The 19455-nt window shown below is 27.4% G+C and overlaps 1 protein-coding gene across 2 annotated transcripts in view; it reads right to left on the bottom strand.

Annotated features, from left to right (window-relative positions):
* Positions 1-19173, bottom strand: part of LOC123305912 (alpha-actinin, sarcomeric) — a 67328-nt gene extending 48155 nt beyond the window's left edge. The window contains exon 1 of one of the 2 annotated variants that reach the window (XM_044887750.1): positions 18828-19173. In XM_044887750.1, the coding sequence (XP_044743685.1) occupies positions 18828-18950 (123 nt within the window). In that variant the 5' untranslated portion in view covers positions 18951-19173. The remainder of the gene's footprint in view (positions 1-18827) is intronic. The other variant, XM_044887749.1, reaches the window with a different exon arrangement.
* Between the last annotated feature and the right edge of the window lie 282 nt (positions 19174-19455).

Below are 19455 nucleotides of genomic sequence, written 5' to 3'. Positions count from 1 at the left end.
TTTTTCGAAGTGTTTGTTTTACCGATCTTGAAAGAATTGGTGGGTTAAATGACCCCATTACCCTTTTTACCAAATAATTCACATAAACTTTTGATTGTTCTTTTATATTGCATCATTGATTAATATAAACACAAAAATCACTGGTAAAATCATCTCATGATGAGGGATCATTTTCTCTATTATTTAAATAGGGATCATTTTTGAACCTATATAAAAGGGATCATTTTACCCGGTAATGGCATATTTGAATATCGTCATAAAAACTGACCTCAAAATTCATTATAAAAGAAATTTCAGCGTAAAATTTAGATTAAAAAAGGATATCTCTTTGGCTATAACAAATATAATAATTTATAAATAATGTAAACAAATAATACATACTCCAGGTAACCTCAACCTATAGAAAACATTAATTTATATTATAAAAGCTTATTTATTATCTTCATAGATCACATTTAAACTGCCATCCTATCTATCGTTGTCTATTGTGAATGACATTTTGTTTATTGACTAATTTTAAAGTGTTAAGAAACTGTAACTAAATTCAACATGTAGTTTTCGTGTCACCCTGTGCTTACGCATTATAAAAATTCATTATCATATATTTATATTAATGCACCTAAAGAGCTCTAACTTCAAAATTTACAATTCTTAATCGATCCTGCTCTTTCTTCCCTAAAACACAGAAAATAATAAAATTGACTAACATCTACATAATAAAAATAAATCTCTAAAATAAAAATTTACGCCAAATAAAAAATAATTAAAAAAAACTAAAAAAACACACTTTTGTAACTAGCTGAACTAAAAAGTAGAAAATATTTTCTATAAGCTAAATAGAGTGATTTAGCAAAAAATCATTTTATTGTAAAAAAGGGTGGGTGCGGTGCTAGATTTCAATTATTGTAAATATTTTATTGACAGATATTGGTAAAAGTAAAGTCATTATAAAAGATCTTAAATAGCACTCCACACTTTCTTACGATATTTTTTCTTAATAAATTTTTAGTTACAAAAGCGCGTTATTTATTTTTTAAAACTTTTATTGACTAATATTATGAAATTTTATCTGCGCTTCCACCAGCAAAGATTTTTTTAGTTAATCGTAAATTTTGAAGATCGTGTTCAGAATGATTTGATTAAATTATTATATTGTCATCGGTCTTTGATAATTGCGCGAAGTTTTATCCGAATCCGAAGTTTTGAAGTGGATGAAAATCTCGTTCTTTGATTCGCTTATATAATAGATACATACAAAGCACATAAAAGACGGTTAATAGTTTTCTTGGTTCAATAATAATTTTTGCACTTTAAAAGACATTTTTAAGAGTATAAATAAATGAATAACATCAATTCTTGACAATAAAAATTATTCAATCCAACACTAGTACTAGACAAATAAGAGTTTAATGAAACATTTAAAAATAAATTTTATTACTCTGTATCAGTCAGCAGTCTGAAATGAATCATTTATTTTCTATAATAGATGTATTTCCGTGAATTCAATAATCATAAATAGATTAGTTACAGCTATGTACGACTTACATACTAGGTACATACATACATATTACACTTACACGTACTTATTTAGGATAGAGCTTTTTATTACAGTAGCTTTTATGTTAGTAGTATGTGGCTTCTTTACTTTTAATATTAAAAAGTAGATACACATATAAAATATTTTAGTATGTTATTTCCTGAAATATTTATATTACATAAGATAATTGAAAAACTATAATTTAAATTTTATACTGAAGATCACTACCCTGGTAATTGAAATATTTATGTTGTTGACGTAATAATAAAATACCTAATATGAAAAATACATATATCCCGACTAGTAGACATTATATATTGGAAAAATTTTATTTTTATATATTATTAAAAGACCCCTGCACACAGTGCATTGATTTTGGTTTCGATCGAAAGTTCTTATGGACTCAACCCTACAAAAACAATGACATCCGAGCTACGGCCCTTCTAGGGTTATGCCTACATGAGATATTGATTTTTGATTTCGGTTAAATTTTGTGAAAAATTTGGATTAAGATAGTTTTGATCATGCTGATCAAAAGATCTTATGGCCTCAACCCTCAAAACCCTCCCCCCTTCCAAACTACGGCCCTTCAAAGGTTATGCCAAAATGAGATACTAATTTTTGATTTCTGTTAAAATTTTTTGTAAACTATTATAGCGTATCAATGAGATGTGCCACTCTAGAAAATACACTGAACAAAAAATAATATGACACAATGTTTGCAGGCGTATAACTTTACTATTTATATTTAACCTTGGCCTTTCTAAAATCTATCAGGGTTCGTTTTAAGGGTAAATAAGTCAGTTTGGTGAAGATTCGCTACTCCAATATAGGCTAAAGCTTGAAGTGTTGTTTTGTAATCATAAAATTCCAGATTATATAAAAACAAGTTAAAAAAAACAATTGTCTGAGCTAATTGTCGAAATACCCTGTATAGAAAATGTTAAATATCAGAGCTTGCATTATTTGTAATCAATTTAAAAAGTTTTCGGTCTCTATTACTAATTTTCGAAAATCTTGAAAATTTTTCAGAATATTTATACCATGCATATATGAAATATACATAGTATATTAAGTTTAGTCCCAAGTTTGTAACGCTTAAAAATAATGATGCTAGGAAAAAAATTTTGTCATAGGTGTTCATAGAATCACCTAATTAGTCCATTTCCGGTTGTCCGTCCGTCCGTCCGTCTGTGGACACGATAACTCAAAAACGAAAAAAGATATCGAGCTGAAATTTTTACAGCGTACTCAGGGCGTAAAAAGTGAGGTCAAGTTCGTAAATGAGCATCATAGGTCAATTGGGTCTTGAGTCCGTAGGACCCATCTTGTAAACCGTTAGAGATAGAACAAAAGTTTAAATGTAAAAAATGTTCCTTATCAAAAATTAAACTTTTGTTTGAAACATTTTTTTGTAAACATCACTGTTTACCCGTGAGGGCGCCAATTAGGCGGAAATTTTATAATACTATACACTAAATGTCGGTCGGTAATGCAGAAACCTATAAAGTCATTTACATATGTACTATACTTTATTAGTTATGTATGGGTCACATGTTTGTATGTGTTATGTGATAAAGAAATCAACACTGACTATGCATGGTATTTCAACAATTAACTCAGTCAATTGTTTGTTTTCACTTGTTTTTATTTATTTTCTTTTTCAAAAATCTTTCTCACTAGTTGAGGCTACCTACAAATTTGCATCACTCTACCTTTTTTTTTTTTGGTTTTGTCTTAATTTGCTTCCTCACGGGAAAATGATGTTTACGAAAAAATATTGTTTATTTTTTCTTTTTCTAAACGTTAAAAACGTAAATTAGTATACAATGATACTAAAACTCGTATACCTTGATATATTTAATCAGCTGGTAGCCGAGCTTGTTAAGGCAAGGCGTCTTGCTTTAACAATGATTTGGGTGGTCTTTGTTATAGACAGGGTGTGAGAAACGGAGGTTAAATCCCATTATTATTATTATTATTATCTACAGTTCATTATAGTACAATCTCACTAATCTGGTAGTTTTAAAAACCAGAGGCTGTTGGTTTATTGGAATGTACTGATTACTAGATTTTATAGAAAAATTCATAATAAATATCATCACGCAAAAAATATTTTATTAAATTCGATTGTCAAGGGGTACCGAATTATTGACCGATCTATTGAAGTGGGTTGGTGAGGTAGTATTGTATTTGTCCTGATGCTCCGTACGTGTCACGTTTCTTTTATAAAAACTATCACGCTCTTTTTAAAGAAATACTCCATTTTTCTAATTTGATGTGCATTTCATAGCCGTACGATTTTTCATTGTCAAAATATAAACGACTTATTAATCGGTGATTAAATATGTCCTAAAATTCAAATATTTTGAAATTTCAGCAAAAATATGCAAGATACGAAAAAAAAAAATTATAGGCGACATAATATATTACAATCACTTCGAATCATATCCGTTAGACTCATTGAAATTAAATAACTTCATCAAAAAATTGTATCAGAATAAATCGATGATATGATATTACGGTGTCTAACTATTACAAAGTGACTTAAACATGATATAAGTATTATCTTCCTAAAAAAATATAATATCTCCACACAGAATATTTAAATAATAAGTAAAATACATAGGTATAATCTAATAACGTATGTAGGTTTACGTTTTACGTAGCAGTAGTAGCAAGTTAAACTAGTTTTTACCGTATTTTTAAAAATGTATATATACATATTATTTATATTTTTTTAAAGAAATCAAATGATTTTAACTCTTTTAAAATGGGATGCTTACACCATTAATTTTATTCTACATTTACATCTTTACATACAACATTCAGAAAAACAGATGGTTGACTTTTAATAAAACACGTTCTATTATACTTAATACTTCTTAACTTATATACAGATTGTTTTACTAAAACAAATGAAACGGATGTAATCATAGCGAAAAAATACCTCAAAATATTGTTTGATGAAAATTGAGAAGCAACTAGACATGAAAATCAAATTCATTGACGTTAGAGTTACATTGACTGAGTGTCAAACGATTTTAAGCGTGGCAACATCTGAGGTAATTGATTAGGTAAAATCCATTGTAGATTCGTAAGAAAAAATGTAAAGTGATGCGTGATAAGTATTTTTTTCAAAGTAAAACAGCGAAAAAGTTACGTAAAATCACGATATTTGATGTAAAATATTTTTTGATAAGAAAATTTAACATTCAATGTATGTTTCTTTTAATAAATGTCTCTGTATTCTTTTGAGAAATGTATTTATTTTTTATAAATATCCCTAACTGACCTAAGCAATTACCTCAGATGCTTAGTCTATGTATAACTATAGTCAATGATTGCATTGGAAATAAATTGTATCAAATTTTCACCATATTTTAAAGAATAGAAAATTTTTATTTAATGAACACATATCGTAAAGGAAATAAATTTCTGATGTTGAGGTTTCCTGAAAATGAATGTGAAAATTATAGTTGCGTCCTTACTCTTGAGACAATAAACTCGCATTAATTCCTGGGGAAAAATAGTTCAATAAAAACGTCGTTTTTATTCTTAAGTGTGAGCGAGCGACACTCTGTAAAATATTTATGTACTTCCGATATAATACTGTATGTTTCTAATAACATAATAAAAAGTCTTCATATTCACACGGATTTAAATCGACCTCTTCCTTTACAATTTTTATATTATTCTTTTATTTCAATAAGTTTGTTTGTATATTTTAAAATCAAAAATTTTGAGAAGTACTAGTATTTAGTTAAAAATTTTTAGCTGACTTTTCACGAATATTTTTAACCTAAGTCTAAGAATTTTTAGTCATGGAAATTGCAAAATAAGAATAATCTTTAGCCAAAAGTCGATCTTATGTGCCAAGTTTTATCAACTATGAAAGCAACAAGATATTAAATTTGCAAGGCTAACTATGAACGAGCTTACCACGGGAAGAGAAAATCCTTTACGAAAAGAAACAATTTAGCCATAAAATTAGTCTTTGTTTGTCGTCTCTAGAAAGTTAATTCTGTCTCTTGTTTTCATCAAAAATAATTCAAGTAATATTTCTACAAGATATTTTTTCAATTTAAAAGTACGGGCATTATTTTCATTTATATCAGTACCTATTCAATTCTGTAGTGATGAAATAATAGACGAAATAGTAATCCTTTCTTCAATTTTTTTTTGCACTAAAATTTGAAATAGTCGATAGGAGAGACTTAAACATCAAAAGACAATTAGAATACTGGCTTTCCTAATCTGGAAGTTTTCAGCTGTAGACCAAAGCTTTTGAAGAAATAGGCAAGAGTTCAAATGAACTTCTCCAAAGAATGATTTATATTGTTAAGAAACAAAAATAATTTAAGAAATCTGAAAATGAAATTTTTGCCACAACGTGAATCGAATCAGAATGATAAGCAGAACAAAAAAGAAATTGTAAATCAAAATTCTTCAAGCTGTAAATTTTGAACTCGATAAAGGTTTGGGCGCTTTTTAAATATGTTTTTTATATATTATATTTCAAAAATTCTGAAATTTAAAAACGAAAAAATCACATTAAACAATAAAATGGCATCGTAAAGTTTAAGCAAAATGAAACTTTTATAAATTTGCATCCACTTTAATATTAATATGTATGTATATGCAAATCAAATCGATTCTCATAATGGAATGAAGGCTGTAAAAAAGCATGGTAAATATCATCAATACATAAAATAAAAATAATAATAACAATAATAATAATGAAATGCACCAATACAAATAATTAATATATTTAAAATAAAATCAATACAGATTTAACCTTCACATTCTTCACCTATTTCCTGTTTAATAAAAAAATATATAAAAGAAAAAGAAATAAGAACTATTTCAATTAATATATATATTTTAATTCATTATAAAATAAAATAAATAAATATAATTGTTTAGTATATTATTCACACAATTCAATAACTAATCAATGACCATAAAAAATATAAAAACAATTAAAGCATTTATTTTATTTGTATTGTATTATTATTATTATGTTATATAATGAAAGCGTTACGCAATTACGCGTACATACTAATACTACGTATTGAAGATGCAACGAACTTATTTATCTTTATAGTGCGGGCGCTGGATGTGGTTGAGTGTGCAAAATAAAAGTACCGCATTTTATCAATTGATTCTTATAAATATTATCGAAGATAATAAATGAGAACTCTAGGATATGTCGAAATAAATTTCGATTTTTGCCCCGTGCAGTCCTCCACCAAATTAGCAAAGAGTAACATTCACTAGCTAATTCTTACTGATGATGACTACTTGGTAGTCGAAAATACGTATTTTAAAAATACAAAAAACTGATCTAGGAATTGGGGCAAAAATCGAATTGGTCCAATTTTGCATACCTTCTTCCCCCTCCACAACAGTTAAATGAAATTTTTTGAACCAAGTAAAAGTTACTCTAGATTCTTTGGCTCATTTAACGTCTGTGTTAAAGGCTGTGCTTTTTTCGTAAAGTTCTCCGTTTTTGAGATGTCAACAGTTTAATGTTTGGAAAAACTCCAAAAAAGTCATTTTAAAAGCTGAAAAACGGGGCTTAAATTTTGAGCTTATTAAAATTCTAAAATAATATTTGAACATCCTTTGTGAAGTTCAGAAAGATTATTTAATTCTAAAGCCTCAAATTTTAATTCTGAAAAAGATGTTATAATTCTTATTAATAACAGTGTGTAAGACTGAAGTATTTATAGAATCTCTGTCTTACTCATTGTTAATAATGCGAATTAAACATCTTTTTAAGAATTGGAAATTGAGCCTCTAGAATGAAGTAACCTGTATTACTCTTCAGAACTTTATTAAAGGATGTTCAAACATTATTTTAGAATTTCGATAAACTCAAAAATCTAATTTTTTGCCCCGTTTTTCAGCTTTTAAAATGACCTTTTTGGAGTTTGTTTTACAAACATTAAACTGTTAATATCTCGAAAACGAAGAAGTTAGCGAAAAAATCACAAAAAACCTTTTGACGTTAAATGACCCAAAGAAGCAAGAGTAACTTTTACTTGATTCAAAAAATGTCATTTATCTGTTTCTGTGCAGGGATGAGAGGGTATGCAAAATTGGACCAATAGGGTTTCTGGCAAGATCCAGAATATTAATCTATAAGCTTTACTAAACAAGAATCAATTGAGAAAATGCGGTTATCATGTTTTGCACACTCAGCACCATCCAGCGCCTGATCGACTATTATTTAAGTATGTTATGTTATGTTATATACTTTGACTCATGCCAGACACGGATTCACATATAAGCCCGACAGCGATAATTATATTCATACACATTACAAGGAGTGTTTTTGTGAAGTTATACCTTATTATACTTAGCTTTAAAATCGAAATTAGACTAAAATATATCTAATTTCTTTCAAATTAAATTTCTGAAATAGTCTTTATTTTCCACAATAACGAGTTTTCGGAAAAAATCCACATTTTATTTTTTCAAATGCTTATATCTCAGGAACGGTGAGGCTAGGTAAAAAATGTCAACAATAAAAAAAATGTTGGGAATTGTAGCGACTTAGTTATATAGATGTGGAGAAATCGAAAAAAGCACAAGTGTGCATGCATATGGCTTTGTTAAGTACACTCAGACACACATTTTCTATCGGCTCCTATAAAAATCTACTGGCAAGGAGTCTATTCCTTGGTCAAATGCTTTTTTTCCTGCAGTAGTTATGTATGCGAAAACGATAAAACAACACACTGTTTTTTTATACTAAATTTTTGCATGCTTTACTACAATCTGCTGTAGCGTACGGCACTTGAAATGAATTCAAAATGATAAATATCGTCAATTTACATTGTTAAAATACAATACGTCTTAGAATCTATAGTTCCTAGCCTAAGCTTTACCTATAATACATCATCTTATTAAATAAACATACATCGAAATATATAAACATTTTAGATCGTTTCTTAAATGGAAAAATCTTATACAAAAAATAATTTATATCTAAAATTAACCTAAGTTGGGCGGTTAAGCCGTCCCTGAATCTTGACATTAAAGAAAAATATTTACAATTTAGATTACACCGAATCAGTTATGTAATCGACATCATGTGGCATGCGATATCGTTTCCTGAAAAGCAATATACGCGGCTTAAATTGGCCAAGTTCATTGGTTTCCGGGAAAGGATACGGCACTTGTGGGCACTGGTTACTCTTTATACTCAGTAAGCACTCCAGGTAGTTTGCGTATCCTTCAGTGAGAGTATGCAAGAGAGGTATGTTCTGAGGTGAGACTCACTCAGTGTAAATACAGAGTATCCTAACAATTATTTTTTTAAATTAAAACTTTTATATGGTACTGAAAAACAATGATCTTTTCCATTACTAAAATCAGTTAAAAAAAAAAAATATTTTTCAATTCAAAGTAACCCTACAAGAAATTCAGAGATGGATTAATAACTAAAGAAAACTATCCCCACCCCCAAACCTTATCATTGGCATGTGTATAGTCAATTAAAATTCCTCATGTAATCATTTTAACAACAGTAAACTATTTTCTGTTTAGATTCTAAACAGGTAGAGACACTCTGTATTTAAACTATTTTTTAACATTTCGGAACATACCTTAATTGTTAAAAGCCATAAAGCAGGCATGGGCAAACGTGATTTATAGAAGTCCCTCAGACTCCTAACCTAACATAAAATAATGAGTAAGACAGTGACAACTTATCTCTTTACTATTAGAGAAACTGAGATAGGTCGAAGAGTCGTATACCCGTCTCGCTTTCTCCTCTATGAGCAATGCGGAATTGGATAAAGAGACACACAATAAAGTTTATGACACACAATAAAGTTATAACAATGGTAAGAGTAATCCAAAGTCAAATCCTGCCCAACACTCTCGTACGATTTTAGAATACGGCTTAGCTTTAAATAACTTAAAACATATTTTTGGTTGAATGACGCATTTATTTAAAAACAGTCACCATCATAACGACCCCAATATAACTAATATATATTCATAATTGTGGTTTTTACAAAACACATATGTTTGCTAAAATCGTCTGTTTTTTTGTTAATAATTATTAAGTAAATTTTTTTATATATTTTTTAAAATATTGATAAACCATCTTCTTGAAAAATATAAAAATAACCGTTAAAAATATGAAGGTCAAGATTATTATCAATTTTTTTCTTTCTTTTTATATTCATTGTCAAACAACTAAAGTACCACCACATCACATAGAGAACAAGAGTGTGTAGAGTGGATTTAAATGGTTACCGTATGACAAAAAATATTATAATACCCGATAAATGTAATAAAAGGTGTAAATTAATATTGGAATGTACAATACTACTATTCCGGCAGTTGGCAACTGAAAAGTACATCTTGAAATATCTGTGTGTATAAAAGTTTAAATTTGATCTAAGCAAAATGTTGAACCATTTCTATTTAGCAATATTTGAATGTAAATACCTTTGGAATGGTGTAATTAATACACGAGAGTAATTTGCATAATGTGCGGAAAATTAGTTTTAAGAATGATTTTGTTTGAAATGAGTTATTAAAAAATTATCACAAAGTTTTTCAAGACCGACAAACTTTTTGTAACAGCTCACACCAAATTATTTAGTGGGTGTGAAAAATAGCCTATTATCTGACTTACACCAAAAAAGTATTATTTATAAAAAAAAAAAAAAACTGTAGTGTCATGGCGTCTTGAATGACATCAGGACTTGCCAAGCAATCATTTTTGTGTATGTAAGTTTAAGCAGGCATAATTATCATGATTAATCATTAGAAACTTTTATCCAACCGATTTATTTTAAGCGGAAAGCAGCCTTTTCCTTTATCGACCGTTATTTATATATATGAGTTGGATTAAAATTTGATATCGTTTATGGAATGGGTGTGTCTATATAATTATGACGAGAATTGTTTATATAGATTTTCTTTTAACACATATCCTTTTATCAATTCGGAGTCAGGTATAGGACCTTTATCCTAGTTGAGTCTTATTGCCTGCCTGCCTTGTGGATTAAAATGTTTTCGTAAATATTCAAACTATTGTGATACCTAACAGATTTACTAACTAACTTTGCAAGTAGAATTTTGTATTCCGTACTTAAAACATGAACCGTAATGCAAGCTTTTTCGATTCGATGATTCTTGACGTTGCTTTTAGTATCCTTTTCGCGAATTGTCATTTGTCGTTTCGTTTGTCCGAAATAAAATTTATCACAATTTAAACAAGAAATTTGGTAGATACTCGATTTCTGAGAGTCCGGATTTGGATACTTGCTTCGACCCATAACGAGTTGCAACTTCTTTTCGGAGACTTTCTCAAAGGAGACTATATCTCTCTAATTCCTTTACGCCATTGGCATTTACGGAAGATAGAATCTACAACATCGGTTGAGTACCCATGCTTACACTAATGAATGTGTCTAGTGCAAAAAACTTAAACTTATCCTAAAGCTTTTTTCCTACGGACCATAAAATCCATATGGTCAACAAACTAATACACCCAACACCTTCCATTGTCAAGTTCAATTTTTAAATGACATTTAAAACTCATGTATCAATAATTTTTAATTTGAATAATTTACTAATATTATAAAATAAAAAATATATTTAAAGAAAAAAAAATACAAAAAGAAAGTTTTTTGTATAGGTGAAAGAGTAGAAGAAGATTGTCTTAATTCATTGTCGATTGATGAAGATGTTTGAAATCAATTATTGTAGGAAGATACATAAAAACATACTACGAGAGAGTTTTTGGAATTATTAAATAGAATGTCTATTCGCACCGTGCATGAGTTTTATTTCAAGCGTTTCCATGATAACGATACACTACTTTATTAATATAAATTTTTGGATGGAAATATAAGTCTATGATTTGCATTGAAAATTTAATAATATTTTCTATAAAAATTTTAATAAGTGAAAGACATAAAAGAAAGAAGATAGTACCTAATTATGTTAATGCAGTACTGGGAAAGAATTACCTTAGAAATATTTGTAATTTTGGTTTCAGTGCAACTTAAAACGTAAAAATAAGATGATAAAGTTCTGTGTTTCTTAGTAGGTATAAGTATAAAAGGCTAGTCTTACTAATTGAAAATGTCACTATTTTTTCAACTTGCACTCAGTGTACTACACCGAGACAAAAGGAGTAAATAATTTTAATCTTGATATACACATAAAAATTGAAAACAATATTATCAATTAAGGTGATAATAAAAATGAAAACAAGATTTAATTTCTATTAATTTTATTTTTATGACAGAATCCTCATTAATATCAGGTGATCGAATTGGGTTTATACATTTTTAATTTGAAAGAAAAGTAAAACAGTATGAGATATTAACATGATTAATTAATTATCCTTAACTGTATCCTTAACTACAAAGTGTCAATTTTGCTTATTAACGAAACCATTTAACCAAAAATGAGCTTAATCAATTTAAACAATCTACTAGAACACAGAAATTCCCGCTTTGGATGATTAAAGAAAGCCTTCCTTCAATAATTGATGTGTTCATGAATCATCTTAACATCCATAAAAACATAAATGTCATTTTCCAATAGAAAAAACTGTTTTTGAACAATTTATGTAAGCTGTAGAAAAAACTTTTAAAATAAATTAATGCATTAAATAATTAAAGTGTATTTTATTGTATTTTACAGCAGTTAATGATTTCGAATCACCCAATACATATTTTGTCTATTTGTCTATAATAATTTATGTGCAATTAGCAATATTTTTTCATCAAATGTGATAATGGAATGCATTGAACAAATATTACCTAGACTTAATACTTTCGTGGACTTTTTTTAATGTAATATGATTAAAATGGTAATGTACAATGATTAAAAACTTGTAAACTCTATAAGCCTCTGTATTCATTCTAGTCAATCTCTCATTGCTGAAAGTCACTTCCATTATAATATTTCCGAATTCTACTTAAGGATGTTCCAGCATGGTATTTGCAGTTTCTATGTTAAAGCAATGGTACAATTTTTTTTCGACAGAATTTAACGAAAAATTAAATTTAAGAATTTAATAATGCTTACTATTAATTCCCAAAGTTTCAGAAATTTTGACCGTTTAAAATGGGAAATAATTATGCCAACGTCCCAATTTCGATCAATTTACGTCAAAATTAATATCTCGAAAGTGAAAATTAATTTCTAAATTTTTTTTTTAGAATTGTATTGTATAAACATTTTTTTCTACTTTTTCTTCAATATATAATAATATCATATAAAATAGTTGGAGAGACCGGACATTTTACATGATTTAAATGAGACATGACCCTCAAAATCGCGAACTTTGTCTTTAAATATCTCGCGATCTAAACGGTCAAAAATTATGAAATTTTAGGAATTCATAAATAAAGCTATTATAAACCCGAGAAAAAAAATTCGGCCAAATCTGTCGAAAAGTGATTTCATGCTGGTACTACCTTAATAAAGGAAGGTATCTTTATTTTGGAGAAAGTCACCTTTAAGCTTTCTGCACCTTATTGGCTACGTTCATAAATATTTTGGATAACAAAAAATCAATAAAATCACAGTATCGGATTTCGATATTTAAAAAAATTTTTTTTAACTATAACTAAAGAGTGACGAATATTCTAATATAACTCTCATTTTGTAATACATATTAGTATCAGCATTTGTTTTTTAAAGACCTTTTATTAATTAACTGTTGATTATTATTAATTTTTTTGGATCGTTTCCAACATGTGAAATTGCATTTTTTTTACATATTGATTACTTCAAAACTAAACTACCGTACAAAAAATATTGTAGATATACAGAGTGGTCTAAATTAAAACAGCAGGAGTTCATTAAATGGCAGGTCTGCTTAGAAAAATTGAAATGTTTGTTTATTGAACAGTTTTGAATTTTATTTGAATGAGTTTGAAAAGTTTTTCTCGATGTTTTACAAACAAAAGTTAATTTTTAACTATGCATTAATTCGTTATGAATGTTATTTTATACATTTGTCCGTTACTTTTGGCTTTATATATGCCCTCTTTCATTGGCAGACTGTAAAATATTAATTATACTTTTCTGTCATGAGTTGACAGTCGTTCTTTCTAAAATTACTACAACACCCTGTATCTAAGTGTATTGAGAAAATGTCTTTATTTTAACGATATCTACGATTTGATGAAGATCTGCTGTTATAACTTGGACCACCCTTTAGATACGAATTCGTACTGTAAATTATTTTTTAATGCTTAGCAGCTAATCTAGAAGTGCGAGCAACTCAGACTATTAGATTTTTTGATATGAGCTCGCTATGTTCCAATATGAAAGTCAAGTGAGATATAAAATTTGTTGTTTCCTAATAAATGATACACTTCTAAAATCTAAATATGTAGATGTATGTAGACGAAAGTCATATGAGAATATTCTAACCTCAGAACAGATTTATTTATAATTAATTTTAATTTATATAAATATTAGTAGAAACAGTTGAATTAATTCACTAGAATAGTCCCACTCTAAAAGTTTTAAAATACATATAAGAGAACGTGAACTATGCGGCGCGGTGTGGCACGGCGGCGATACTAATTGCTATCATTCTAAGATCTATTTATGCATATTAAAATCTAAAGATACATTCCAATGATTCAAAAAAATAAAAATAAAATAAATCAATATCAAATATACTTAAACTAAAATAAAAAATATTATTAATGATCATACACAGAATTATTGATCCATGATCGATTTCAAAAGACATTTATAACTTTTTGATAGAAAGTTATTGTTTTCACACTGTAAATCGAAATGAAAAATTTTAAACTTTTACGGTTTGCCTACATGTTATATACTACCATTTATAATAAATGAAAAAACAAATCAAATAATTGTTGAAACACTCTGTAATAGACAATAATATCCACAGTTTTAGGGGCCTTCAGAGAACTGAAAATCTGAACGTCCAGTTTTGTGAAATAAAATAAAATCTTTGATTTCCCATAAGGAACAATGTTAAAATATCTTTTTTTTTCAGTTTTCTGAAGGCCCCTAAGAATTTAACTGGTTAATTATGATATAATAATGGACAATTATGCCAAGTTTCATTAAATTCTGAATGCAAAGTCTATTACCGATAGTACTACCTTAAGCGTATAATAATCATAATTCATGGAGTATTTCAGAAAAGATGGCCATTAATTGTTTTACATTTAATGTCTTTAATTTTTACAGAAATCTTTAATTTATGGTTCAAAATGATGATCATAGATGGAGCAGTAAAATGTCAGAATAAATTTAATTTTATTTAAAGTACATTTTTATAAAGTATAGCTCATGTGTTATTCTGATATAACATATCGAGTAGCTAGTTTTTGCATGAAAGTGTAAAAAATAAGCAAACACCCTTACTTTCACATTTATAATATATAACAACCTTATTATACTCTTGATAAATTAACTTATATCTATGTCTGAAATTTCGACTTATAATAAATTTTTATGAAGAATCGGTCCTATTATATTCTAGTTGGAGAGTAAAAAAAGTAGAGGAAGAGATAAAAATACAAATTTGAACATTTTCAATAAATTAGTAAAATAAAAATATTTAAGTAAAGTTTTAGGAAGAAAATAAACTACATTTTATCAATGAATATAATTAAGTTAATCAGAAAGTTATTAGCCTAGCCTTGATTGTTCAAATCCACCACGCCTCTTAGAAATATGTAAAAGTAAATATTATTAGAGTGCCAATATTTATAATCATTCATTATTATGTAACACATAATATTTTGAAAATTAAGAGTGCGATCAATATTACAAAGTATAAGGTTACGTAGAACATAACTTTATTAAACAAATTTTTCAAAACAATTATTCACCAAATGGTCATGGTGTGATGGTGACATTGCAGAAAGTACTGAATGAATAGAGTAAATAATTTATCGTTCACAAAACCTACACAGTTAAAATAAAATGTAATGACTGTAAAGTAAAAATATCTCATAGAAAAAAATACCCCAGGGCAAAACATCCCCGGATAAAATATCTCTTGATAAAATATAAATACAGTAAACTATAACTTCCCTTTTAATCTCTTTGACATTATCCCCTATTTTTGGTATGATATTAACATCAATAAACCAAACAATTCGAAGCTACGTACAAATTTTTAATTTTATTATTGTTCAGAAAAAAGCTCTGGAAGCTAAATTTACAAACGCTGGATAAAGTTTTAAATTCTATATGCATTGAAACGCAAAACTCAAAATATTAAAAAAATTGAGGTTTTTCTCTGAGTCTATTACAACAGCTTTCCATTATTATTTTTTTTTTTGGAACTTCCAATAAAATATTGGAATTTCTGCCTTAAAGCTTTTAAAATAAATAAAAAAATAATCTTGTTTGTGATTTAATAACAATTTTTTTGTAAAATTACCAAAATATTAGAATACAATAATTAATTATTACATTAATCTTCTAAATCAGATAATTAATTAATAATTATTGATCTGGTCTTTAAGGGTCATATCCAACACGACTTGTTTTTTTCGTTTTACCACAAAATTAGTAAACTTGATGTCAATAAATGGCTTATTTTTATTAATAATTTTAAATAATGTAAATAGTATTGTAATTGCACCATTGAGTTTTCAACAGGTTTTAACTAGTTTGTTAAAATTTAAATTATTAATAGATGCATAGACTAAAATAATAAATTTCATCAAATTTCAGTGTTTATTTGAAGAATATTTTGCAAGCAACGCTAAATGAAGAAAGTTAATTGACCATAAAACAATAGCCAATTTATAAAACAACTTTTGGAACATAATAAAGGAAATCGATGTTTCAATTCTTAAAAGAATTTAAGGATTACTAATGTTCAATGTTATCTACAAATACAAATAACTACCAATTCTTATATTTACCGGTCCCGGATTATATGATTATTTGATTTTGGATTCATACCAAAAAATTTCAGTTATTTACTCATTAAATAAACATTATTTACTCAAGTATTATCTCAAATAATCGAAAAATATAAATATGATGAGATACACAAGAGTCGTTTTTTGATAGGAAAAAATATTTTTATTTTCAAAATTACTGAATTTTATCAAAAATACATTTTTTAAATATTGGCCGTCGTAATTTTTAAATGATAAAAATTATCCAAAAATAATTTTCAAAAAATTATAGTATAACTAGAAATAGTCTCACGACACTACCTACCACAAATTTTTGTTTATGATGTTTCAATTTTTAAACAGTATTTAAAAATATAAATAATAGTTTAAAGAACTTAAAAACACGTTTTTGTAACTAGCTGAGCTAAAAGGTAGAAAATAATTTCTTTAAATTCAAAAAAAATCATTTTATCGTAATCGTGGGATGCTAAATTTCAATTATTGTAAATATTTTATAAACAGATATTGGTAAAAGTAAATTCATTATAAAATATCATAAAAAAAGCACCCCACGCTTTTTTATGATAAAATAAGTTTTTTGAGTTTAAAGAAATTATTTTCTACCTATTAGTTTAACTAGTTACAAAAGCGTTTTAGTTTTTTAAACTATTATTTATTTATTATGGTGGGAGCGCAAGTAAATCTATATATTTTAAAATATGGAAAAAGTACATCCTGAAAATTCTGATCAGAATAATCAAATAAACTAAATAAATTATTGTATTGTCATCGGTTCTTGATAAGTATGCCAAATTTCAAGTTAATCTGACGTTTTGAAGAGGGTCAAAATCATGTTCAAAGTTTTCGTTACATACTAACACACGTAAGAAGCTAATAAAAGCGTGTTAAAAATCATTTTACAGGATGGGTAAAAATAGTCAAGGAACGAAAACAAAGTATTCAACATTGACGTTTAACCAGCCAAATCAAAGTATAATATTTTATTATAACACGAAAAAATTCAAAAAAAATTTTGGAACTCTAGTTAAAACAATTATACCTCCGATTTCATACTGCGGTTCCCCCCACTGTATACGGTCACTTCATAAAGAATGTGATTTTATTCGGACCAAATAGTTATTCGGATAAATCTTTCGAAACGAAAAAGGCAAAATAAGGCCGAAATTTCTCAGATATAATATACAAATTTATGAATTTTAAACTATTTTTAATGTAAATACTACCTTGTTAAAAGTTTTTCTATAATCTACGACAGTTAATCCTGTTGACTACGTGTTTAATATCCAATTTTAAAATTCTCTCAAAAGTCTCTCAAAAATTAACTTATAAACATTCACTTTTGATTAATTACATATAAAATAATTTTTTTTTAAATTATACTTTATTTAGGTAGATAATATCCCTAATTCCCTACCGTGGAACCAAAAATCCTGATAATTACTTGCTCCATTACATCAAAGCTACATTATTTCCCAAATTTTTTTTCAAATTTAATTGAAAATGGTTATTAAAAAACTAAAATTAATACCCTAACTTAACAATAATAACAAAAAATTACTGGTTCCCTGTATATAAATAGATTAATTTAGTTATACGAAGACGGAAAAAAGTTCTCGAATTTTCGAAAGTTTGAGGTGGCAACTCTTTTAAAATATTCAATTCTGACTGAACTTTGCTTAATTTTTATTTAGCGTCCAATTTTTTTAAAAAGAACATATTTGGCAATAAAATGAAGAGAAACCAATAGGTACTTGAACGTAATAAAGCCAGGAGGGGTAAAAATTCTTTAAGAATTGGACGGATTCTTTTAATTAATAGGTCATCCAAGATTTAATATAAATATCACTTTTATAAACTCAAATAGAAATAGGTATGTCTTCCAAAATAAAAACATTTATTTTTAAATGCCTATCTTTGAATAGTTATTGACATTTCTGTAGTTACTCATATTTTTGAAGTTATTGTATAACAAACATATGATAACCATAGCCACATAATTAACCCAAACAATAATGACATACGGTTTAAATAATTCAGGATTAAGGTTATGAAAATAAAGGATCCCATTAAACTTTTAATAAAGAGTTTAAAGAGTTTTTAACGTTTAAAAAAAATACTTCAATAGTTTATACAGAATTATTTTATCTTTTAGTAAGATTTGTATTAGCTGTTTGATAAATTGGATGATTTCATCCAACATTCATTTGTTTTTTAATTTTAAAACATTGTTTTTAAAACAAAACACAATCGACTTTATATAAACTTTCATTTGTTATATAATAAAAAAAAAAAACCTATTAATAACTATAGCATATTAGGGGAATACAAACATTGTTTTGTTTAAATATGGTAATTGTAAATTAAAAGCTTACCTTTTTTTGTTGTTTCTCCCAAGCTGGATCTAATAATCCTTCTCGTTCCCATTCTTCTTCGGGTTCCATATACCCATCACCATACTGGTGATCACCAACGTTATTATAACCGTCGTATGCCATTGTTAGCTAAAAATTACTATTCGAGATATATTTTTATAAGGTTCGTTCGAGATAAACAATAAAAATTATTTGGGCCCACAACTCCTTCAACAGCGTGCCGGAGTAAACACTGCACGATGGCCACACAAAAACCTAACCCCACAACACAAACCCGTCGTGTTCAGAGCACCACTGAAACTTGAGATTGTTTGTCTTGCACTCGATGCTTACGTCCTAGTCTAATTTCCCTCTCCGCGAGCCCACACAATATATTTATAGAACTTGAATCGGTTTGGAATTAGCGAAATATTATTTTAAAATTACACACGAAATTCTAATATTTGTGTGTTTATAGTGGCCTTACTTATTTAAAAAAAAAAAAACTTTGAACAATATTTTTCTTACTTCTGTAATTATAACCTAAAAGGATCTTTGGCAAAATAGACTTTCTAATATTTATAACTATTCGTTATAAAAAACTTAATTATGTATAATTAAAATTTTAAGCTTTATTTGAATTACATTA

The sequence above is a fragment of the Chrysoperla carnea genome, chromosome 1 (assembly GCF_905475395.1).
Source record: "Chrysoperla carnea chromosome 1, inChrCarn1.1, whole genome shotgun sequence".
Taxonomy (NCBI): Eukaryota; Metazoa; Arthropoda; class Insecta; order Neuroptera; family Chrysopidae; genus Chrysoperla; species Chrysoperla carnea.
The sequence above is the reverse complement of the archived record's forward strand: the minus strand, read 5'-3'. Positions and strand labels throughout refer to the sequence as shown.